This window comes from Protopterus annectens, chromosome 6.part0 (genome assembly GCF_019279795.1).
Source record: "Protopterus annectens isolate FY-2018-M chromosome 6.part0, PAN1.0, whole genome shotgun sequence".
NCBI lineage: Eukaryota > Metazoa > Chordata > Ceratodontiformes > Protopteridae > Protopterus > Protopterus annectens.
Window position 1 is genome coordinate 70,405,872 of NC_056737.1, and position 25,330 is coordinate 70,431,201.

Consider the following 25,330-nt stretch of genomic DNA (forward strand, 5'->3'; position numbering starts at 1 on the left):
TTTGTACAGCAGACCCCAGAATGAATATTCTATAGTCACACCAGCATTTTACCATAAAAGTCTAAAGACGGCCATAGGTTTCTACTTTCTGTTCATGTCTTAGCGCCTACCATCATGCAGAAGCTTACATGGCATCATCTTGGGTTTGAATTTCCTGTCACGCATCTCATCTAAAGAGGTTACATTTTTGTAAGGAAACATTGGTTTAGATCCTTCTGAATTAAGAAGAGTCCTTGGAAGGTAAGTCTGCCTATTGCCTAGGTTCTACACTTGTAAACCTAATTCCACCCCCTGCTTATGCTTCCACTACGTGCCACATAACTTAAATAAGGCATTCAAATCAAAAGGGACCTTGAATAATATCCCATGCCATCTTAGTCTATATGAGGCAAAGTACAGTACAAGGTGTCTGAGTCCACACTTAAAACTGGTTGCAAACCTTTTAATTATTTGTCTCTCTTTTCAGTAAAATAGCATTATTCATTTTTAAGTTTGATAACTTCCTTAAGCGTTTCTACGGAAAAAAGGTAGCTTATACCCCCAGTGTAGGCCATAATTACTGATGTAAGCCAAGCTCCACACATCTGTTAGTAATTCCCTTTAACATTAGATGACTAACTTCTTTACATTTATTATCCATAGTTGACATAATGTTGTGATCACTGAAGTTTAGATTTAGCATAGTTACAGAAATTAAAGCTTCTTCCACAGAATAGGAAAACAGTACACTATTTCTAGAAAAGTACAAGATGGAACATTTGCTGAAATTAAAGGATAAATAATCATCATTGCACCATAACACCAAAACTGTTGGAGTGTAGAGAGGAAGTTGCACCATAACATCAAAACTATAACATCAAAACTGTTGGGAGTGTAGAGAGGAAGTTGCACCATAACATCAAAACTATAACATCAAAACTGTTGGGAGTGTAGAGAGGAAGTTGCACTATATTGGCATGTAGAGTGAAAGTCTCACCATGCCTTAAGAAGTGGGTTACCTCCCTGATTGTTCCATTTACTAGGGCTAATTAAATGTATTTTTTTGTGATTAGATAAGATTATTGGACATGAGTTAGTAAAACTATAGACTGCGAAGATATCAAAGACTGAATGACATCAGAAAAGCTAACTGAAAACATAATTGTGCAGGAAGAAATATGCAGCAGCACAAACTGAGAAGACTAGTAGCTTTTGTAACTTTGTGCTACAGGTGATTAAATCGATTTAGTTAAACTTTAAAGAAGTAAGGAGAGGGTTGAAAAAGATGAATTTTGGCATATTGAATATTTCAGGCCTGTAAGACGGATTTACTAGAAAACGTCAAGCAGAGTTGGTAGTACTGAGGTTCTGCATGATTAGCAGAAGTGTGAAATGGAATAGGTGAACTTGGTGGCCTGGCAGAAAATGTGGATTAACAAGTAGCTGCAATAGTAAGGCTCACAGAAAATGCCTGAGACTGAGTGGTGAGTTGGAAGAAAAGGACTGGATTTACACTAGCTTAGTTTGGATATTTGTCCATAGGTGGATGACACAGAGGACAGGATTCCCAAAACCATCACTGGGAAATGAAAAATATCAGTTACTGTTGAATGTCTCAGAGAACAAGATTAGTTATTTACATGGAATTTGTTATGATGTGAAAGAACAGGTGGTGTAGCAACTGTGGCAATTAGGGAGAAAATACAAGATAGCAGGTTGGACATTGCATGTGGTTATGATTATTTGCATGTGACTTTTCAACAGACACTACACTTCATGGTTGCTATTAAAGATATAAAAGAAATAACCTAAAATGAAGTTTTCATTTTTCCAGTTTGGATGCAAGTGTTTTCTACAAACAAAGTGATGACCTGTACTAAAGCCAAGGGAGTGATAGCTAAGTTAAAGGAGTTACCAATTACCAGTCTGTTTGTGAAGTACTAGATAGTGATTACATAGGGACTGTAGATCCAGGCAACTCTGTGAGTTCAGTGGAAATAGAACTAGATGCACGCAGGAGTCAAACAGAAAATGGGCAATGTTTTTGTGAAACACAGCAGGGGAACATTCATAAGAGAGGGATGTCTGTTTACAAAGCCCATCCCTGTCCATATTCAAGTTAACTTTTGACCACATATGTCTATTGTTGTAAGAAAGTCTTTCTATGTTGCACAGCTTATAAACAAAAGGATTGTGTCTAGATCTAGGGATGTCATTATTCCCCTTTACTCAGCCCTCATCAGGCCCGTCATTAAATATAATGCCCCCTTTGGCATGTATCTGTCCAGACCCATGTAACAGCTAGAACACTCACAGAGATACCTTACTAAAAGCATACAAAGCCTAATCACATGTCCTACATGGGCTGACTCAAAGCCCTGTCATTACACCTAGCATCCTACATACTCCAAAGTGGTCACCTCTGGCATACAAGGCATCTTCTGACCCATTATTGAAGAATTTACTGCACATCAGGAAGTCAAATGGCATCAGAAATACTCAGTCTGAGGATGTAAACCTCTTCTGCAACATCAATAGAATGGTTTGGAGGGACAGGTATAGTTCACAGAGAATGCTGCTGCTATGGATCAGACCTCCCATCCACATGAAACAAAGTTCAACCCAGTTCATTTTCAAGAGCAATTTAGATTTATGGATGGGAAACAGAACATTTGCCCCAGGACTGCCCCCTTTATGACTGATGAACAGAGGCAGCTCCTAAATGCTTTATGCCATGCATGGGTCCACTCAAATTATCTATGCGCTTGCCATAATTTTGATTAAAGGTAACATATAATTATTAACCATGGAATGAGTAAGGCCGGTCTATACAAAATGAGATAGGTTAATTCAAGCACAGAAAGGGAAGTTGGCTAGGCTTAAAAGGGCAGTCAAGGGCAGCTAGTCTATCACCCTACCTGCTGTGAAGTATAGGGAACAGAAATTTAATGCAGCTTGGTAAAGAAAATATGAGATATCTGAGTTTGATTGAGAAGTACTGTGAACAAAAATATTTGTTTAATTTTGATAATTACAGTGTTCTAAAAGACTGATTTTTTCAAAGATATGATTCGCGAGTGGTAAGATTTTAACTTTACGATTCAGTTATTGAAGCAAGTACACTGGCTATTTAAAGAAACTAGTGTAGTTAAAGGAAAGAATAATTAGTATGCATTCCCTGTTTATTTTTTTCTTGCTCATATATCTAATATTTTCAAAAAACATGTTTTGAATTGTTGTGCCAGCCTACAGATAAAGATAAGATTAGCTGAATAATTTTTATTATTGAAGAATTGTCTTGGTGGTATCAGACATAAAAGAAAGGTGTCGCTTATGGAGGAGTTAGAATGGTGTAAATAACTATGGAGTCTGTAATGCTGAAAAATATTTTGTCTGTTATTTATTAAATTTTCTTTACCCAGTCTCTTGAAGTTAATGCAGTCCCATGCCACAAATTATTTTTAAATTATTTTAATATCACACTGATAACACTATATAAACACTTACATGCATGAAATGTCAGGAGTGCTATGAGTATGACCCCATATAAAGTTGTGTGGCCTGGTACCCAGATTGGTAAAAAGTATGCATGGAGTATAAGAAGCCAGCTCCATTCCCACAATTTTTTTAATTTTGAAAGCCTTAGGTCATAACAAATAGTATTAAAACTATTATAACTAGAGGATGTCACAGCTGACTTTTTAATATACCTGTAATACTGAGTACCTAATACCTCAGTGTTACCTGTGTATCTGTTACTCGCTTAATTGTGCGCATGAATAATGTTTCTTAATGTTTGAACTTCAAGATTTACTTTAAATGTTGGAGAAAGAAAAATATTAACAGGTTCTGAATATTTGTTATCCGTTTGCTAATTATTACTATCACTGAAGATCTCAGAGGCATGGAAATAGGTATGTTTTATGATACAGACACTACTAAGAGAAAATACGGGAGTGCAGGCATGATGTTAAAAGAAGTATGCAACTGGCTGTGGGCTAACACAACCATTTGGAAAGTCTTAGCATATATAAAGATATACCCGATCTGGTGGAATGCTTTCCATGATGGTGATGCAAGGAAATTATGTTAGGGTTGAGGTGAACGGTGTGTTATTTTTGCCTATTATGCTAAATTTGCTTTCATTGATATTATCAGAAAAGAAAAGAGGTTTTTCAGACATATGAAGAAAGAAAATTTGTAAAGATCTGGCTATCCTGCTGGTTTTCTGATGGACAGACCAGGTGAAATGATAGATGACGGTAGTTCATGGCAAACTGGAAAGTTGAGTATTCTGGAATGATTTGAGAGTAAAAGATAAGTGAAATGATAATGACATGCCAGTGTTAAACATTCTGTCATGTTCCTTTGAAGGGAGTTATTTTTAGTAATTATTGGGTCCAGAACTAAACAGTACACATTTGTCTGAAGTGCTGTAATAGAGAGGTGTACTGGGGAGGCATGGAAATGTTTGCAACATTATATTGTCTAAGCAGGCCTGCCTTTAACTGGGGATTTATGTCAACTTACCAAAATTACTTCCCAGTGTTGACACTCCTTGAAAGAGATGTTATATCTAGTGTCAACACTCCTTGAAAGGGATGTTATATCTAGTGTCAACACTCCTTAAAAGGGATGTTATATCTAGTGACAACACTCCCTAAAAGGGGTGTTATATCTAGTGTCAACACTCCTTGAAAGGGGTGTTATATCTAGTGACAACGCTCCCTAAAAGGGGTGTTATATCTAGTGTCAGTGCTCCCTGAAGGGGGTGTTATATCTAGTGTCAGTGCTCCCTGAAGGGGGTGTTATATCTAGTGTCAGCACTCCTGAAAGGGGTGCTATACATCTGTCAGGCTTCTCTATGCTGATATAGGGTCTTGATAATGTCAAAACAATATCATTTATGTACAAGCATCACAATATGATGAGTTTTGTCAGTCAGACAGGAGTAGAAAAAATAGCCCCAGTATTCCTAGAAAGTGGTTGAGCAGTACAAGTTGCCCTGCACCAATACGCTGTTATTTAGTAATTCAGCATCATTCATTCCCACAAGGGCAACATCTCAATAGCGAGAAATCTGCACACACTGTGAACTCACTTCACTTAGCAATTAAAACAAACTACACAGTGGAACACCCTACTCACCAAAACCACACACAGGCAAACATAATCCCCACAGACAGACAGGAACACACACACACAAAAATGTGCCTTGCAATTACAGAGATTTTTATTGACTGTGTACACGTCAGATGTTTTCTGAAAAAAATCAATGAAGAAATACATAAATAATACCAGGAATGACATGTGTTAGATCATTGCTGTTGGATGCATATAGTGCAGTTAGCTCTGATACACACACACACACACACACACACACACACACACACACACACACACACACACACACACACACACACACACACACACACACACTTCCTTATAACTACTATTCCAGTTCCTTGATTTAGTTCTTTTTTTTCTTGCTTGTTAACCAGACTTTTAAGAGCCATAGTTAATAAGGGGAAATAATGTCTTTCTAACCTCTGCTGCTGCATTTCTAATGTTAGTTTTTTTTATTTGTATTCATTTTTATTTTATTTCCCCATGTACTAAATGAGGCTTTTTAAGAGCTGTGTCTATTGATGGGAAAGGAACTGATTATTCTAGTTAAGGATTTCAGTCTCAGCACACTGATTTCATGCCAGAAGAGCAGCGCTTTTCTTTTTTTACCAGACTTTTCCTAAACATTAATTCATCCCATTGGAATGTGGAGCTTTGAGTGAGATCACTGATTCTCCAAGGCTATTTTCTAAACATCATTAATACAGTAACCATAGGATCAACATTAAGATTACATTCAACAGCTGACGGTGCATATAACACTTTTAGTTAAAATGGATAGTTCGAACATGTTTCAGTAATCCAAAGTAATACTTTATAAGCAAAAAGGAATCCACAATATGTTTCAAGAATATTTTCCTTTTGTAATAACAATTCTCTCAGTACTGACTTCCAAGATAGCTGCACACTGATCAACACCTTAAATGAAACTAAGTAATAAGGATTAGTAATTCTGTTAGTTTTAGTAAATTCATTTACTGGCTAGTAACCACACTGCATGGATGCCAGAAAAGAACAACAAAACTTAAGAGACCCTGAAAAAATCAACTAGAAAAGTTGAAGAGAAAACTCTAACTGGGAGGAATTCTGCAGCTGTTCAACAAAAGGCAGATGTTCTTCATGTTTCACTGTTGCAGTCATCACATTTGGATCATCTGCCTGCAGGTAGCCATCAGCCGGTCTGAATACCAGAGTCTTCTGATTTCTGCGTCAGATGCTGTCACTTCTTCCATGATGTCAGGTTGTCAGGTGTTTAAAACATGCAGCCGATGCCATTACATCAATCTTCCTTGCCGTGCGGTGCCCGAAGCAGAAGCAATTCGCAAGTGCAGGTCGGCTGACTCCTGAAATTTTCGTTTTAGAGTTTCAGACCTGAAGTCTTCAAAAAGATAAGTACCCCGTTGGGGATCCTTTTTTCTTGCTCTGACCAATGTCAGAAAAAATTAACAATTGTCTTGCCTGTGGAAAGCAAATACCTCATAGAGATTTTCATTCTTACTGAGTCACCTATTTAGGCCCATACCACAACGTCTCTCACTGTCGGTTTTGTGCCTTGTTCAACGCCCAAACTATTCACCGTCAGGCTATTTTTGTAGCTAAATTTTTTCATTCTCAATATCCGTACACCGAAATGGCTTCATTAAGCCATCCGACTATTGATCTTTCGAAAAAACGTAAAGGATAAAGACAGAGACAGACCACATAGGTCCAAAACTGCCGACAATGCTTCCTTTAAGCTAGTCACCAGTCTGCCGGTACTCAGTCAGGTGCTTTCACAGTCCCTGAAACCCACTACTACAGATTTGCAGGCCTCTACTGAGACCCATTCAGAGTCTGGTATGCCGTGAGATGCTTCTTCGACTATGGAACCTGCAGATGTCTCTACCTTGGATGGGTCCAGAGCCACTGTGCAGGCACTGGCTTCTGAGGGTGGATTCAGGCCTACCGATTTTCATATTAAATCAACAACTTCGTTTCAAGCTAAGAATACCGAATTCCTCAGGCCTAAAGCTTGCACTACACCTAGAAAAATTCTCAGGCCCATATGCCTCAAAAACAAATGATTAGAATGTCTGAAGACCTTATTAAATTAATTAGGTGAAGCCAACCTTCCCCCTCTAAGAGACCTAGAACTGACTTTCTCTCTGACTCTTCTGATCAGGAATCTGATATCTCTGTTCCTTCTGACTACCAAGATTTTACCCTTATCTACTTATGAGAATTCTAAAGCAGAGGATTCCATTCCCTCTGCTTCCCCTCCAGAAGATTTTTCTTTTGGTGAAACCTTGCATACCTTTAGGGAGCATTTCCCTGGGAAAGCCAGGACTATTCTCAGTCCAAAAAGAGACTTATGGAATTTTTAAACCTACCTCAACACAGGCTTCTAGCTACCACTCTAGTTCTGGAGATTGTAGATGATGTTTTCTTGGAATCCAGCCTTACCCCAGACACTCTGCCTCCAGCTCCCAGGAAACCTAACAGGTACTACAGAGTACCTGACTCTCACAAATTCCTGTTCAAGAATCCTACTGCGGATCCAGAGACAATTTCCCAAGGACCAAAAGGCATTAAGGCTACTACTGCCAAAAATCCTACCCCTTCTGATAGGGACTTTAGAGCTTTAGACAGCTGGGGTAAGAAGGTATACACTTCTGCTACTTTGGGCATTAGGGCTTTAAATTGCCAGTTTCATATGTTACAGTATCAGCAGCATATTATGGGACTATTTAAACAGAAAATGATGTTGATTCCTCACTGTGCTGAACACAAACATTTACAAGAATTAATGCATTCTGCTGACCACGTTGGTAAACATACTTTGCAATGTGGTTTTGATGCTTTAGAAGCATCTTGCAGGGCTGCTGTCACTGCGTCTGTACTTAGAAGGCATGTTTGGCTTAAGAAACAAAATTTGCCAGATCTTGTTAAAGCTAAATTACTGGATGCACCCTTAAACCAAGAGTGCCTTTTTGGCAACAAAGCAGAAGAGGTCCTCAAAAGGATGGAGGAAAAAGCTAAATCTATGCAAACTGTTAAATATTTCTTACAAGTGCAGCCACCTAGATTCAGTAGGCATTGGCCTTCAAAGAACTGGTCCTTTCCAGTCCCTTCCAGGCCTTCTTAGCCCAAATCCAGGAGCAGCAGACCACCAACACTTCAGTCTCATGGTATTCACAGATCTAAGCAGTGGGGGGCTCCCACTTCCAGAGCAGGAAGTAGTAAACCACCCCCCTATGGAAAAATGGCACAATGACTTAGCTTTAACTCTTCCAAGCCTTGCTCAACTACTTGCTCCCTTAAGAGGAAAGCTCGCCTTGCATGCAAAAAACTGGGAACTCATTACCCAAGACAAATGGGTTTTAAACATAGTTTCCCTAGGATACAGATTCCACTTCCACTCACTCCCAACCCCAAGTGGATGGCCAGACCTCCCCCCAAATCAGTGGGCGGAGGTCCAGAAACAAGTGCTTTCTCTCCTCAGTATCAGGGCTATTCAACCTTTCCCAACAGAACAAAGGGGACAAGGTTTTTATTCAAGACTGTTCCTGGTTCCCAGAAAAGAAAACTCCTGGTGTCCTATCCTGGACCTGTCTATTCTCAACACCTTTCTGGTGGTTCCAAAATTCAAAATGCTAACTCTTCAACAGCTTCTTCCTATGCTAGCCAAGGATGCCTTGCTGGCAACCCTAGACTTAAAAGAAGCTTACCTGCACATCCCAATAAGGGAATCCTGCAGAAAATACCTATGTTTCAGGGCAGGATCCATGCACTATCAATTCTCTGCACTTCCCTTTGGCTTATCTACTGCACCCAGGGTATTCAAAAATTGTCTAGCTCCAGCCATTGCATTTTGCAGACAAAGAAATATTCAGATTGACCTATACTTGGACGATTTCCTTATTCAGGCAGAGAGTCAGGACTTGCTATTAGAACACCTGGCATTTGTAAAGAGACTTCACACGTATTACCCTGCCAGCAGATTGTATTCCTGGGAGCAAGCTTGAACACAACTTCCCAGATGGCATTCCTCACTCCAGAGAAACAAGTTTATTTGACAACCTACTTCAAACTATTGGCCACAAAAACCCAGCTATCTGCAAAGAAAATCCTGCAAGCTGTGGGGTTCATGACATCTTGCATTCTGTTAATTCCATATGCAAGACTGTATATGAGGAAACTTCAATGGTATCTAAAAAGTCTATGGTGTCAACATTCTCAGGACCTGGAAACAATGATTCCTTGTCTAAGGGCAGAGTTCCTTTGGTGGGCAGAGGCCTGCTACCACAACAGGGGACTTCCTTTCACTCCACCCCCTGCTGCCCAAACCCTAACAACAGACACATCAGACCATGCATGGGGGGCTCACATGGAAGGGCAGTGCATTCAGAACAAATGGAACCCAGAACAGATGCACCTGCATATCAATTAAAGTGAAATGTTAGCTGTACAGAATGCTCTCATAGCCTTCAAAGACCTTATTATTCCAGGACAACTATTGGTAAAGACAGACAACACCACAGTTATGTGGTACATAAACAAGCAGGGGGGAACCCATTCCTACCCACTCTGCAGACTAGGCATGGCTCTGTGGAACACAGCCTTGAGCTACCAAGTGAACCTACAAGCTCAATTCCTGCCAGGCAAACTGAATTCACTGGCAGACGACTTAAACAGAAATCTCATGGACCCACATGAATGGAAACTGGAACCCAAAATATTCAAGCTCTTGAGGAACAAATGGAGGACCCCAGAGGTAGACCTGTTTGCCTGCCCTCAGAACTACCAATTGAACAAATTCTGCACCAGAACTCCCCACACTCAAGTTTGGAAAGTGGATGCCCTGTCCTTTACCTGGGAAAGCCTCTCAGTTTATGCCTTTCCCCCTCTGCCTCTCCTCTTGAAGTTTCTACTAAAGATCAAACAGGACAAGCAAAGGACAATACAGATTGCACCAGACTGGCCATGCCAGCACTGGTACCCCCTTTTGCACAGTTTGACAGTGCTACAACCATGGCACCTGCCTCACCTCTAGCAACCCTTAGTAAGCAGGTGCTGGATGCTATTCATGAGGCAAGGAGGCCTAGTACTAGAAAATCCTATTCAGAAAAGTGGAAAAGATACTGTTCCTGGAGCCAGGCTCAGGGGATGGGCACAATGGTGCCCAGCTTACCTCATATTCTAGATTATTTAACAGAAATGCTCCACAAGGGCCTATCTTTCTCTTCAATTAAGATTCATGTCTCTGCCATCTCAGCATATTATAATACTGAGCCATCCCTCTTCTCTCATCCCATGCTAAAATAACTCCTTAGAGGGGCCAAAAATTTAAGACTCCCCCCAGGAGAGCTCCCACTCCAGCCTGGGGTCTTAACTTTGTATTGGAAAAACTAATTCTTCCCCCCCTTTGAACCAGCTGCTACAGCAGAGTTGAAATTCCTTTCTTGGAAAGCAGCCTTACTTTTGGCCATCACTTCAGCAGGAAAAGTGTCTGAACTGCAGACTCTCGTGGCAGTGGAACCCTTCCTTATCTTCCATGTGGACAGGGTTTCCTTCAGGACTAATTCATCCTTTATGCCCAAGGTGGTGTCTAGTGTGGCTCTAAACCAGTCCATCAATTTGCCTACTTTTTTCCCTAATCCTCAAAATAAAGGGGAAATGATACTGCATTCTCTGGATGAGGACAGACAGCTTAGATTCTATTTGAGCAGGACTAAACCTCTCAGAAAATCTGACCTGCTGCTGGTTAGCTTTGTTGCGGGGGCAGAAGGGAAGGGCATTTCAAAGCAAACCATTTCCAAATGGATAGCCCATTGCATCAATTTCTGCTACAAGCACCATGGAAAGCCTACCCCACAGGGGATAAGATCACATTCCACCAGGGCTACATCTACCTCTATGGCATTTCTCAGAGGAGTCCCTACCAGGGACATCCTGGAAGCTGCTACCTGGAGCACTGTACATACTTTTACCAAGCATTACCACCTGCCTATCTTTTCTAAATCCAGAGCTGGATTTGTCACAGCAGTCTTACAGGGCCTGATTGCTAGCCCTAATGCTCTTTAACTACCTCCACCCTTCCTTAGCTTTGGGAATCAACCCAAATGTGATGACAGCAACAGTGAAACACAAAGAACATAGTACAGTTGTGTACACTTACCATAAATGTAGATGTTCAAGTTTATTCACTGTTGCAGTCCTGATTACCCACCCTCCAACCCCGTGACTTCTCTTGACTTTTACCTTTCCTTCTTGTTTGGCATACATTATATCATGTGTATTTGCTTTTTGCTGGGGGTGTTCCATACCATATAATTGCTTCCTTTTGTGGGGTCACCTGACATCTGGGGCAAGAAAAACTGATGTAATGGTGTCAGCTGCATGTTTTTATACCCCTGACGACTTGACGTTATGGAAGAAGCGTCAGCATCCAATGCAGAAATCCAAAGACTCTGGTATTCAGGCTGGTTGAGGGCTACCTGCAGGCAGATGACCCAAATGTGGTGACTGCAACAATGAATACACTCGAACATCTACATTTATGGTAAGTGTACACAACTGTACTTTCAAGCTTCAGCTTTGGTACAAGAGAGGGCTTCCAGTCATCTAAAAGAAAAATAGATCAAATGTACTCAGAGCTGATTAAAATAAAACATTTAATGAGTATATCAACTCAGTAATAAAAGGCTGGAAAAATGGAATAAGGTTAAAACAGCTAGTCAGATGAACTGACAAATATGCAAAAATCAGAGGTCAAAATTATTAAAAGGCTAACTGATTATGAAATTTCTCAAGAAGAGCTGTTTCAAAAAATAGTAGAGTTAGAGAAGAAAGAAAGAAGGGAAAACCTGAGATTTTCTGCTGTACCAAAGAATCTGGAAGGAACAGAATGCATTTATTTTATAAAAGCACAAATAGGCAACTGGACTGGTATTCCATAGCAGAATTTATTAATTGAAAGGGCACATTATATCTAAACCCTAAATCTGGCCATGGGAAAGCAGCCAAGACCTGTATTAGTACAGATGCAATCATACCAGCAGAAAGAGTTGATCCTCACAAAACTGTGGCGAAAGGGCAAAGTATTAAAAACTGAAGACAGTAAATTGTTTGCAGAAAATGATTATTCACTGTACACAAGACAGAAGCAAATTTATCCTATCAGTCAGGAAATGTCAAGAAGGAGGTGTGAAATTCAATCTGCTATATTTAGGTGTTTTCAGAATATTTTTTCATGGTGGATCAAAGTTATTTTTTTATGCAGAACAGGCTAAGAAGGATCTAAAACAGTTTGTCCAGCAAAAAATTAACCATCAAAGTGAAGGGGATTCTGGTTCTCTTTCTTCTGATAATACAACAGATTTGCCAGGGAAACCTTTTCCACTGTTTCAAAGGTAAACACTTGAGAGAATAAAGAACAGGGTTTGACTATAAGAATCGATAGTATCTTGGATTTGAACTGGAGTCTGGGGTTGGGAGACAGAGATGAACAGAAGAAGATTAGCAACACTGAAATAAGTGAATAAATGGGAGACTATAAAACATCAATCACATTTGTGAAATATGGAAAATGGAAAAGCTGGAACTTTTGTTGACTTTGTTAAACATGTGGGGATTGAAAAGCATATACCCCACTTTATGTTATTAATGTTTAGCAGGACACTAAAGGGAAAGAAAAAAAATTACTTTAAGTAAAACCATTTTTGCTCTTAATGGTGTATGCATAAAAATTTTATTATATAAATTGTATGTTATATGGTAAATTATTTTCAGTTGTATGTGAGACACTAAAGTTAACAAGTACTTTTTCCTTCTTTTTTAGTTTTAAGAAATGTAGCCATTGCAGTGTAAAAAGAGAAGAAATGTTGCATAAAAGCATGTTTTAGTTAATATACTGTAACCCTTGGTTGTTGAGATGGGGGGAATGGAGTGTAAATGTGCACTGGTTGTAATATATGTTGAATTTATATGTTTTCTTTTATCTTTGCAAAGGCAAATGTCTGGATTAAGTTCCTTGGCTTAATCTAATAACATTTTTTGTGTAAGCAAGTAAATAAGAGAACACTGAATATGATGAAATGTTTTCCTTTCACAAATAAATGTTCAATGTGAATTGAAAAGCCTGAAGATGAGGGCAGCTTTGCATTTTGTTCTTTTATTTCCATGGAAACAAGCTGACAACAGGGGCAGGGATTAAAGCCAGAAAATGTTTTTTAGGTTAAAAATGAATGTTTTCTGAAAGCATGCAAGTCTGTTTACACATCACAGATAAGACAAGAACAGTCAACGATTGGTAGGAGTACAGGTTGCAACATTCGCCTCAGCATGGATAAACTTACTTTTAAGTTAGGTAATGCCTGTGTGCAACTGTTGACTTTAGGGCACTTGTTCCTACCATGAGGGTTAAACTTTATTATTTGAAGATGTACATACATTTATGAGTTTGTTTGAACTAGTAGATTACAGGGATGTTTTTTTTTGTGTGTGTGTGTGTGTGTGTGTGTGTGTGTGTGTGTGTGTGTGTGTGTGTGTGTGTGTGTGTGTGTGTGTGTGTGTGTGTGTGTGTGCACGCGTGTGTGTGTGTGTATGTGTGTGTGTGTGTGTGTGTGTGCTTTTGTTTGTTTGAGGGTTTTCATTAAAACAAAATGTCTTTTAGAATGTGACATAGGTTCAAATGTATAAAAAAGATCAACCTGTCAAACATTATTGGATGCATGTAACACAAAAGCTGGAAATAGACATTTACAAAATCTGTCATATATAATAGGTGGGAATAATAACTTACTGTCTTAATGTCTACACTATTCATATTATTTTGGAACATAAGTGGCCTCACAGGTATAAACAAAAGGTAAGAGTAATGAATTATATTAGTAAATGCAGACTGCAAATGGCAATGCTGTGGGAGACACATTTGGAAAGAAGTGAGGATGTGAATTTGATAAAGAAATGATTTCACGATAGAGTATCATTGAGATATTCAGCAGAGTATCAGGGACAAAGGAAAAAGGGTGTACTCATACTAATAATCATACTAATTGCTAGAGGAACTCCAGTAGTGATAGAAGAGGAAGAAAGATAGCAATAGTTGATTTGTGGTAGTAAAGGGGTACTTGTAAGGGAGGAGGATTATGCGGGCATGTATTTTATGGAGCTTAAGAAATTTTTGGGAGAGATAATTAGCTTTCAACAGGGAATATTACTTTAGGTGGTGACTGGAACTTGATTTGCAACAGTGAGGATGTATCTGTTGGTCTTAGAAGGGAAAGTGTAATGGGAGAGTGTGGATTTCTAAGGAAATGTGTGGGGGTGTTTGGTGTGGGGGACATTGGTTTGGTGGTGGGGGCTTGAGGGAAGATTTTATATTCTTTCCTGGTTTAAGTTGACTAGGCTGGACTGGATGGAAGCTGTATTTCATTTGAGCATGTGCATTTAGTTGGGGGGGCTTTGACACACATCCAGTGACTATTTCAGATCATGCATCAGTCAAGGCTAGGGTACAGGTGCAGGGTGATAGGGTGAAGGTGGACTTTGGTGCTTCCCCAGCTGCCTGTTTGGAGAGTTAGGGAGTGGGTGGTGAAAGATATCCAGGGGGTTGTTGGATGATGTAGGTTTCTTAGGGGTTGGCAGCTGATGGATGGGAATGGGATGGAATGGGAGTGGAGTTTGGGGTGGGGTGCAGGTAGATGTGGGAGATGTGGTTGGGAAGTGGTGGGGTTGTTTGGAGGGGTTGATTTGGGTTTGGAATAGTACAAGGCAATGGGCGTCTTGTGGAGATGGGATGGTGTAGAGTGCTGGGGTGGGAATGGGCAAGTGTCTGGGTAGTGTGCATGGGCTTGAAAGGATTGCTGTTGAGTGGCTGCTTTTCTGTGATAACTACAAAGTTTAGAAACTTTTGGCTCAGCAACTTGGGCAGGGGGTTGGAGGTGGTTGTTGCTGGGTTTGGGTATCCTATGGAGGCAGCAATAACTAGTGGTACTGTAAAGGTATTTAAGATTTTTCAGAAATTTTATGGGAATTTGTATGGGGCAGGGATGTGTGGAAGTCGTGGGGAGTGCAAATGGAAGTGTTTATGGAGGACTTGGGTGTAACAGTGTTGGAGGTGGATGAAGCTCGTCAATAGGCACTTAGGATGGGAGTTGATTAAAAGGAAATGGTGGCATGCCTGAAAGTCTACAGGAGCATTCCCAGGAGTGGATGGTGTTCCTGCGGAGCTTTGGAGGCTGGAAGGGGGGAAGTGATGAAGATCTGGAAGGTTTTGTTTGTCAGTATTTTAAGGGGAGGGGATTTGCTGGCATTGTGAAGGAGAATTGTGGAGCATGGGGATGGTGGAGACTTACTGTACCCAGCTTCCTGTAGGCCCATTTCAGTTTTGACCCATGATTGTCAAAGTCAAAGTAAACTTTATTGTCATTTAGATGCCAGAAGTGAAGTCTAAATGAAATTATGTGCATCATGCTTAAATTGAGAAGACAAATACATGCATACAGTTACACATGCTTAGAAGAGAGACACACTATATATATATATATATATATATATATATATATATATATATATATATATATATATGGGAACCCTTCATTTGTTCACAAATGATACCGGAGATCCCGCTACAGTGCGGGATTGGGAGATTCTCCTTTCTTGCAACTATAGTGCAATCTCAGAGTAAGAATATTTAAGTAGCAGGGGGTTTAGGAGGTGCAGGGGAGGCTTGCCCCCCTGCATAACACTGTTTTACTGTGTTTACAGGTAGGTAAATGGTGCTATTTCAGGATGTCGGTCTTTCGGAATTTCGATCATATGGTGTCGGCCATATGAAAGTCAGCATTCTGAACGCTCAACATTCTGAAGTAGACCCATATATATATATATATATATATATATATATATATATATATATATATACAATTACATGTGTATCAGACTGAACATTTACCTTTCTCGAAAACAGTTATTTCATTACTTATTACTACAATTATTCTGTGCACCACTATAGCAGATGATTAGTTCCTTATTGCACCTGTACTTATTACACAATGTAATTCTCATGTTCTCTACATTATGAGTATAGCTAGCAGTTTGTATTTCACATAATTTTCTTGCAAACTGATAAACTGTTTGTGATGTCTTATTGTTATTGCACTATTGTTTGTTTATCACAAGACTTGTCAGCGTTTCACATCCCTGAGATGAATACCAGAGTTCAAGAGTCTAATCACTTGAAGGAAAAAGCTGCTCTTGAACCTGGCCATTTTACAGTGTACTGTCTTCTGCCAGATGACAGACATGTGAACAATTCAGAAGCAGGTACCGGGTGTAGGATCACTTGTTATTTTTGTTGCTCTGTCATAACAATATGTAATGTATAGATCCTTTATCTCTGGAAGTTTGGATCCCGTTATTTTCTCCACAACTCTGTCTTTTGTAAGGATTTTTGATCTGCATCTGAACAGCTTCCATACCACACAATTAAGTCACACATTAGGATGCTTTCTTTGGTACCCCTGTAGAAGATAGAGGACTGTGATGTGTTTGTACCTGTAATGTCGGGGGGGGGGTGTTGCCAGGATTGATGGATGTGGATCAGTGTGGTTTGATGGAAGGGAGGCATGCATTTGACAGTATTGATAGACCAGAGATGATCCAGATGGAGGTAGTGTTTGGGACGGTGCTGCTGTTTTTGGTGGGTTTTGATGCAAAGAAAGCATTTGGAGGGTGGAGAGGTGGAGGCATTGATGTTCCCTGGTGAATGATGAGGTTGTTTAGGGGATGTGTGAGGGATTGGAGGTGGGAATTGGAGTGGGGGCTCCTCTCTGCTGAGTTGTGTCTGGGCAAGGGATTCAGGTGGGAGTATCCCCTTTTCCCATTATTTGCTTTGTATTTGGAATTATTGGCAAAGAAAGTAGCAGACTCAGAGATTCAAGGATGTGGTTGTTGTGGTGGTCAGGAAAAGTAGATTTTGTTCGCAGACTATATTTTGTGCCTGATGGTATCAAAAGAGGATGTCTTGTTTTTGTGGAGCATCTTGAGATAATTTTGTGTCTTTTGGGGATATGCGGCTGTGGCTGTGGAATGTGTGCCCACACATGCCCATATTTGTGGGGACATGAGAGGATGAAGTATTTGTGAGTGTGGATTGGAAGGGATTCTGTTGTGGTGGCTGAGGATGTGTGTGAAGAGACTAGACAAAAGATGGTATGGGGCTGAGAGACTGGAGGCTCTTTTATTTATATATAGGTCAGGCATGTTTTTATCAGATGGAGGAGAGTTTCAAAGAGATTGCCTGATTTGTGGGATGTTTTGGAGTTACACAGTTACAGCTTGTGTACATAACATGGGTGCAGAGCTGTAGTTTAGGATGGAGGGGGATGATGATGATGATGAAACAGAGCTAGGTTTGGGAGGTGAGGAGAGATGGATTTTCAGTGCAGATCCTCGGCGAGAGTGGCAGTGACCATGCAGACTATTGTATTCATGAAGTGGCAGAAGGCATTGTGGGAGGTAAGCTGGAGTGGGACTGGATAGTGGAGATTTTGTTGATGGGGATGACTGCAAATGGGATGCAAAGAGTGGGCAAGAGTGGGCTGGCAGAAGAGCCAGGGTTTTGGAAGTGGGTGGCTGGAGAGGGAGGGAGACCAGGAGGGCATTTGGACTGTGGTCTGGGGATTGCTTTCACTGTCAGGGATTGATGAGAGAGTGTGATCAAAGAGGTGGGATGGGGAAGTCCTGGGTGGGTGACCTGCTCTGGTGGAGATTTTGCTTAGGTCTAGAACAAAGGCTGCTGTTGAAGGAGGGATAATTAGTGGGGCATATGGAGTGTTACACAATGGCTGTGGGGATGAATTGGAGGACATTGGTGGGCACTGGAAGGGGAGATTGGCTGGGCAGTTTAGGGGGGGGCATGTGTATGGCTTCTGAGTATTTGGCAGAGTCTAGAGGATCTGGGAGTTTTTCTTGGAGGTGTTTGCATGGGTGTTTTTGTACCCCAGGCAGACTTTGGGGGATTTTTCATTGGATGGATTGCAGATATTGGAGGTGGGATGGTGAGGAGGGAGGTAGCTGGGAACATGTGCTTTGAAAGTGTATTGAGTTGGCACACTATTTAGATGTTTCTTGTCCTAATTTAATTGTTGTGAAGAAGGTTCATGATAACTTTGTTGTCTTTAAAATGATTTTTTTTTTTAATTTAGAATTTGAATTTTCAGAGGTGTTTGAATCTCTTATATTAAAAAGTGGCACTTTTTTAGGGAAAGTCTGCAAGAGCCCAGATATTGCCCAGTAAATTGATTTTCTCTGATAGGCCTGCTTTAAGCCTATATAACATATAAATAATTTATTACAACTCAAACAATCTACTACTGCTGGTATATTTAAATATATTTAAATATTGTAAATGTAAAACTTGTAGCTTTATGAGAGAGAGCAATGCCTGCTGGATGAAATGAAAAAGGTGTTTTTCAATGAAAGATGTAATTCTGATGCTACAAATGCTGTTTGTGCAGTCCAGTGTGACCCCTTACATTTTCTTCAGTACTTAGGTAACCCATAAGGTAATTAGTAACATATTATGCTTATTGTGTATCATTTTAAAACTTGATTTCTGAATGTTATGGATACTATATGTTTTAGTACCTCTAAATGGTCCAAGGATAGCAGTATTTAGCCTGGTTAACAAAATGAAACAAACAAACAAGAAAAGTTCAAATAAGATATAGTAACATCCAAGAGAAGTGTATACTGTCTCTTTTTTCACTGCCATTACAGTATATATTAATGATTTTCGTAGTGGTGATGGAAATTCAGCAACATGTAATATTGCATGCTTTGGTGAGTAGGTATATCAAATGTTGTTATAATCAGAGACAAATTATATTTTGAAATACAGAACATTACAACAACAGGGAGTGAATACTGAAGTAAATTGAGCATCTGTGATTGTACAGATCCCCTCAACTACCACCAACATGGGAGTAAATCAGATGCCCAAAATCATGCTGCTACACAGTCCCCTTTAACTCCATAAAGCTCTTGCACAACCCAAGTTGGACTTAAACTCATGCCCACTAGGTCATAGTCAGGGATTTAGTCACTTTAGACCACAGAGCCTAGCCCCCTCACAGTAAGTTTTTATTAAGAAAAAAGTGATGAAAGAAAATCTTTTACAACAAACAATGCATTTATACACTTAGATAATACAAAATCATTTCAGGGATTGCCAGATAATTTTAAATGTCATGTCACCATATTTTTTTTTTATATTATTAACTGTGAATATGCTTTGCAAATGGTAAAAGGATACAGTTTTTTCAAAAGTTAATATAATTTTCAAAGTAATTTTATGTTTTGAAACTTATACTCACTCGCTGTTATTCTTTATCGACTGCTTTAAAATTAACGATATATAGGTTCATAGGTTGGTACTAGGCTATCGGCCCCAGGGCCTACACAAGCCTAGCCATAACAATTCCCTGGCTATTTCTTCCCACAGTATTTACTTCCCTGGGCACCTGTCTAGCAGGGCGACTGACGTGATCCCCGGGGTGAATTTCCTATCTCCCATCCAATCATCAAGGTTCCTTTTGAAAAGGGCCAAAGAGGCACTCTGCTTGACATGTATGGGCAGTCTGTTTCAGAGTCTGGGGTATCTCTGGGTCAGGAACCAATCCCTCCAGCTTGTTTTGTTCATTGTGATGACAAGGTTTAGATCCCTCGAGTGTGTCTCTGAGGGATTGGGATTTCTTTAAGTGTAGCATGTTCAACAGCTCTGGGTTTTACATGGCCTTGTATGTTAAGCAGAGATCACCTCTGAGTAGACGATATGTGACAGAGTATAGGTGGAGTTTTTTTTAGATGGTAGCATAGGGCATCTGCTTTAGGCCTTGTGATTCTTTTAGTGAGATATTTCTGCGGCCTTTCCAGTTGTTACAGATGAGTTGAGAAGTACATACTAAATGGGGCACTGTATTCTATAATATGAGTACACAGTGGGACAATGACCTCCTTTTTTTTGAATGAAAAGCCCTTAGTGATGAGGTGTGCCACATAGAAGGATTTCCTGACTGCTGTGGTGATGTGGTTATCGAAGGTGAGACCACTATCCACCTGTGTCCCTAAGTCTCTTATCACACTTTCAGTGTTTAGTGTACTGCCACCTATGTGGTAATTCACAGGTACATGTTTTTTTCTCCAAAGGGGATAACTATACATTTCTTGGCATTGAGTTTGAGCCCATAGCTCTGGTACCAAGCATCTGTTTCTGTAAGGCCCTTTTGTAGAATATCCACATCACTTGGGGATTCAGTAATGGTTCCCAGTTTGCAGTCAACTGCGAAGTTTGTTAGCCAGAGCCCCTTAGTGTTGGCCTGTACTTCAGAGAAGTAGATGCCAAACAAGAGCAGTCCCAGGTCTGAACCCTGAGGTACTCCACTTATCACTTGTCTGGAGCTGGATTTGGAGTCAACTACTTTTACAGTGTGGGTTCTGTCAGTAAGCCATTTTGCAACCCATCGAGTGATGTAGGGATTAAATCCCAGCTTAGTAAGTTTATCTATGATCCAGAGTGGGGGATGGTGTTGACAGGCTGTGTGGACCACCTTACCCTTGTCCATGGCTCTGGAGACTGATTCGAAGAAGTCAATCAGGTTCAGGAGACAAGATTGTCCATTCACAAACCCAAACTGTGTGGGGGTCCAGTGTTTGAAGGTTGCCAATGTCTTTGTTTATAAGTTCCATAATAATACATTCCATGGCCTTGCAGATCAGGCTTGTCAGACTGATGGGGCAGTAGTTCCTGGGATTCACGGTGGATCCCCCCTTGTGGAGTGGGATAACTGTAGCTGTGCGCCACTCAGTGGGCATGAAGCCTGAGGTGAGGCTATGATTAAACATGACACTTAGGTGAGGTGCCAGTTCATTTTGTAGTTAATGTAGTACACATCCTGGGATGTTGTCTGATCCCATGGATGCTGTATTCTTAGCTTTGGAGAGTGCGTTTTCTACCTGTGTGACCATCATTACCGGAATTTGGCAATCATTCGGTATTGAAGTGGGCCCTTTAGGGGGTGAGAGGGGGTGAAGTTTGCACTGAATCGATCTAGCAGGATATTGGCAATATCCTTGGGATCAGTATATTTAATGCCATTCTGTTGTAGCTCAGAGCAGAATCTGAGCATTGTCATTTAGATCCTTGCCATAGCTGTAGAATGCCTTGTGGTTGTCTTTGGAATCTTTGGCAATATTATTTTAGTAACTAGCTTTGGAGGATTTTATAAGGGATCTCAGCTTCTTACTGAGGCTGGTAAGGGAGCTTTTTGCATCCTGGGATTTTCCTCTTTTCTGCAACAGTTTCTTCCTTTTGTTGTAAAGTTTGTTTATGGCAAAGGACCACCAGATTGGCTTCCTTTTTTGGAGGAGAGCATCTTGGTTCTATTTGGGATGGCACGATTCATGCACGAGTGGATGTTCTCATACAGTGCCTTAGTGTAGGATTCAACAGTCAAACTTTCATTTCCTGTCTGCAAGGGTGTCATGAAGTTTGTCACTTCTGACTTGAATAACATGAAGCTGGCTTTGGAGAAGTTTTTTTTTACGGAGGTTTCCTTACTGGGGGGTGGGGGTGTGATGTGGATGTCAAGGTTGATTAGCTTATGGTCAGACCTGACCAACGAAGGGGTGACCATAGGTGTGGAGCATCAATTTCCCATGTTGGTAATGACCAGGTCTAGGATATTGGAGCCCCTGGTGGGACTAAGGATTAGTTGATTCAGGGCGTTGGAATTTATGAATTCCAAGAACTGTTGGGCAAAGGTGTTGGTACACAAGTAGTTTTCCCAGTTAATGGCAGGGTAGTTGAAATCACCCAGTATTAGGGTGTTTGGCTGTATCTTAATATTTTCCAGTATGTTAGGAAGGTGTAGTGAGAATCTTGGGGCATGGTGGGGGATCTGTAGCAAGCTACAATTTGGATTGCAGTCTTACCTAGTGTTAGTTGCACCTGGAGAATTTCAGACGCATTGTGTTGGGCAACTAGCCTGGTGTTGTGAATATCCTTGGTGAATATGGACACTCCTCCACCTTTAGTGTTTTGGTCCTAGTTTGGTGGCCGAAAAGTGTAGTTGTAGCCTGGTATTGCAGGGTTGCTGTCTGGAGCCTTGAACCTATAACAGAGATTTCCTTTGCCTACCACCTATCTACCCATTATTTATTAGGTGCATGTTCCTTTAACAACAGTTTTGATTAACATTTGATTGAAGTGTGATGTCGTGCTTCATACACGATTTAAATAGTTTCTTGTGCTGCATTAATTGTTGTGAAGAAAGCTCATGATATGTTTGTTGTTCTTTTGAACATTGTTATTTTTTCAGTAAATGTTAACTTTTTTATAAGGCCTTAAAATATGTACTGTTATTATTTTTCAGATGGCTTAAAACTTTTATTTTCCTTTCCCCAATAATTAAGAAACCTGTGTGCAAAATGTTATGGGCTTTAAAATGTCTGTAAATCATCATATTCATGTCATTTCCTGATCTCACAATTCAAATTCCATTGGATTATGTACTTGTAGTACACAAAATGCAACAACAATTGTAATTCATTACTGTTTCAATAAGCTTGAAACTGAAAAACATAAAGAAAATGTAGTACACTGAAATTTGAGCAAACTTTCTTCTTTCTCTGCTTGTGTAATAACAAGTAGATGGACTCGGTGGATTAGCATTTTTGTCTGCAATGCCAGACATCACCAACCCCTTCTTTCCAGCTTTCACACCACACCTTGAACTTTAGTCGGTATTACATTAACATCACAATAGAGTGAACCTGCCAATTAAGCTTTGACCAGCCAGTGAAAGTTAAATGCTGGGTAAACCTGTCTATTAAATTTAAATTTAAACCTACAAGTGTCAATGAAATATTGAAACAATAAGGTTATTTAGAGGGCTGTGTCATGTCCTATACTTTTTATTGACATGAGACTGCTGAAAAGCTTTATACATCAAGGTTTCATTTCCTCATTAGTTTAAATGTATACCTTGAAAAAAAATAACATGGGGATACCAGGGAATCACTGGGAATGGGAATATCTGCTGGGATAATTGGGAAAGTGGTTACTACAAAAGACGCTGGATGCGAAGGCAATGTGATCAATCTGACAGTAGTGGTCACAAAACAATGAAATACAGCTGAACAAATATTCGAACAATTGCCACACACCACAGTCAAATGGGACAGCACTCAATGCTAAAAATAAAAACTTTAACGAAACTGCATTAAATGCGTTTGTCAAATATCAATCTACACAATCAGATTATAGTTACAACACATTGGACTTACTAATGCTCTGTAGCAACAGCTGACTTGATAATGTGGCACAAAATTAAATTGTATGGTATTCAAAACAGTAAATACTATCATAATTTGTTTGCTTTAACTTATAATTAATATAATCATTTAGCCAGGAAAAACACATGCATTAAAAAAATGTGCCATTTCAACTCTTGCATTTAAACTATTTTTACAGTCTTCGTACCTTGCGTTAACATGATGCCACTGATGAGTCACATGAGATACAAACTTCTTGTACAACAATCATTTCACTTTATGTCTGGGCATTTTTTTAAACACCTTTATTATTACTTGTGACATAGGAAATTTACATTTATATAAAAGTAATCAAACCATAGTAACAAGTTCATGTTTACAAACATTATACTTCACATATATTGCTATATATGTCATATAATCTAAGCAATATTACATAAATTATTCAATTCCTGCCCTTTTTTTAAACAATAAATATTTTTATTAAACCATCACTTACAACATAGGCAGACATTTATATAAATGAAAACAAACCAGAGCGACATAATCCTAGTTGCAAGCATTTTATATCACAAACCATACTGAAACACTCCCATTTGCAATCATTATACATCACTTATAATCTACCCAATCATTTTCACTCAAACATTACATAGCTCATTTAAGTCCTGTTACCTTTTAAACCTCATTCCTCCCCTGTATGTATTGTTCCCACAGTTCCAACGTTTTCCTATGTAGTTTGCTCCTATCCCTTTGTAAAAATCTCAATTCCACTTGTTTTATCTCTGTTACTGGACATTATTCATTTTTTATCTTCATACAGTTGTGCAGTACATAAGATTACAAGTAACATTTGTGTAATAATTTGATGTATTAGAAATAAATTTATACATACTATTTTTATAAAATTTTGCAGGCAGGAATATGATGTGCCTTTGGTGAGATGTAGTCTTCCTCCTTATATGTTGGCTGTAAAAATACACAGTTCTTTCTATGGAAACAATATATAGCATCAGGGAATGATGTGGCAGAAAGCAGCCTTCGGAGAAGTGTTGTATAATACTAAACTCCGTTAGACATACTGCCACCTGTGTGTTTCATGCTGAAAGTATAACAAGTCAATAAGCAGCACAGATGCTTGACTATGCTTAGCCTAATGTAGGTATATGCCTCTATGCACGTACCCTGTTCAGTAAGGAAAATACTTCTTGGCTAAACTTATGTCCACCTTGTTCCTTTACATAAAACTCCATCCTTGGGCATCCCCCCAGTTGGTAGTAGCATGCTGGGATGATGTCAACCCCTCCCTCCCTCCTTCCCAGGGATATCACAGAATGGTTGTAGCCATAACTGATGCAACTATTATTTCTAAAATTGAAAGAAAAATGTTGATTTCACTTCAATATGTTGAATTTCTTGCATGCCAAAAGCTAAATTCCACTTGCAGACCAAAATCTAATTCCAATCACCACATTAGTTGTGCTTTTAAGATAAATGCAAACAAACATTATTACACTGTGGGTCCAATTCCCTAAGAGTTGCTCTCAGTGTAAGTGATTATTTGCATTGAGATCAGGTATTTTGAAATCTGGCCTTTAGTTTAAGGCTGTTTATAAATAACTTTTACTCTGAAATAAGTCACTTGCACTGAGAGCAAGTCTTTCAGAATCGGGGCAGACTTACACTGAGAACAACTCTTTTGGAATCTGGTCCTAGATTACATTTGCTTCATGGCAAAAAGCAACAAGAAGCTTATTTAGTCTACCCTTTAAGAACTTTTAAGAACATTTAGCCTTCTACCTCCCCTGCATTTTTATCTCTGCCTCACAGTAAAAGTACACTGGTGGAAACAGGAGCTTGACACAGTTCTTTTAACGTAAACCAAATTTATTAATCCGCTATTCGT

The 25,330-nt window shown here is 39.6% G+C and overlaps 1 protein-coding gene across 1 annotated transcript in view; it reads left to right on the top strand.

Annotated features, from left to right (window-relative positions):
- LOC122803768 (1-phosphatidylinositol 4,5-bisphosphate phosphodiesterase beta-2-like) overlaps nucleotides 1–25,330 on the top strand; it is an 805,974-nt gene that overhangs the window by 242,989 nt on the left and 537,655 nt on the right. Inside the window, exon 8 of the mRNA XM_044073456.1 lies at nucleotides 16,270–16,413. Within this exon, the coding sequence (XP_043929391.1) occupies nucleotides 16,270–16,413 (144 nt within the window). The remainder of the gene's footprint in view (nucleotides 1–16,269; nucleotides 16,414–25,330) is intronic.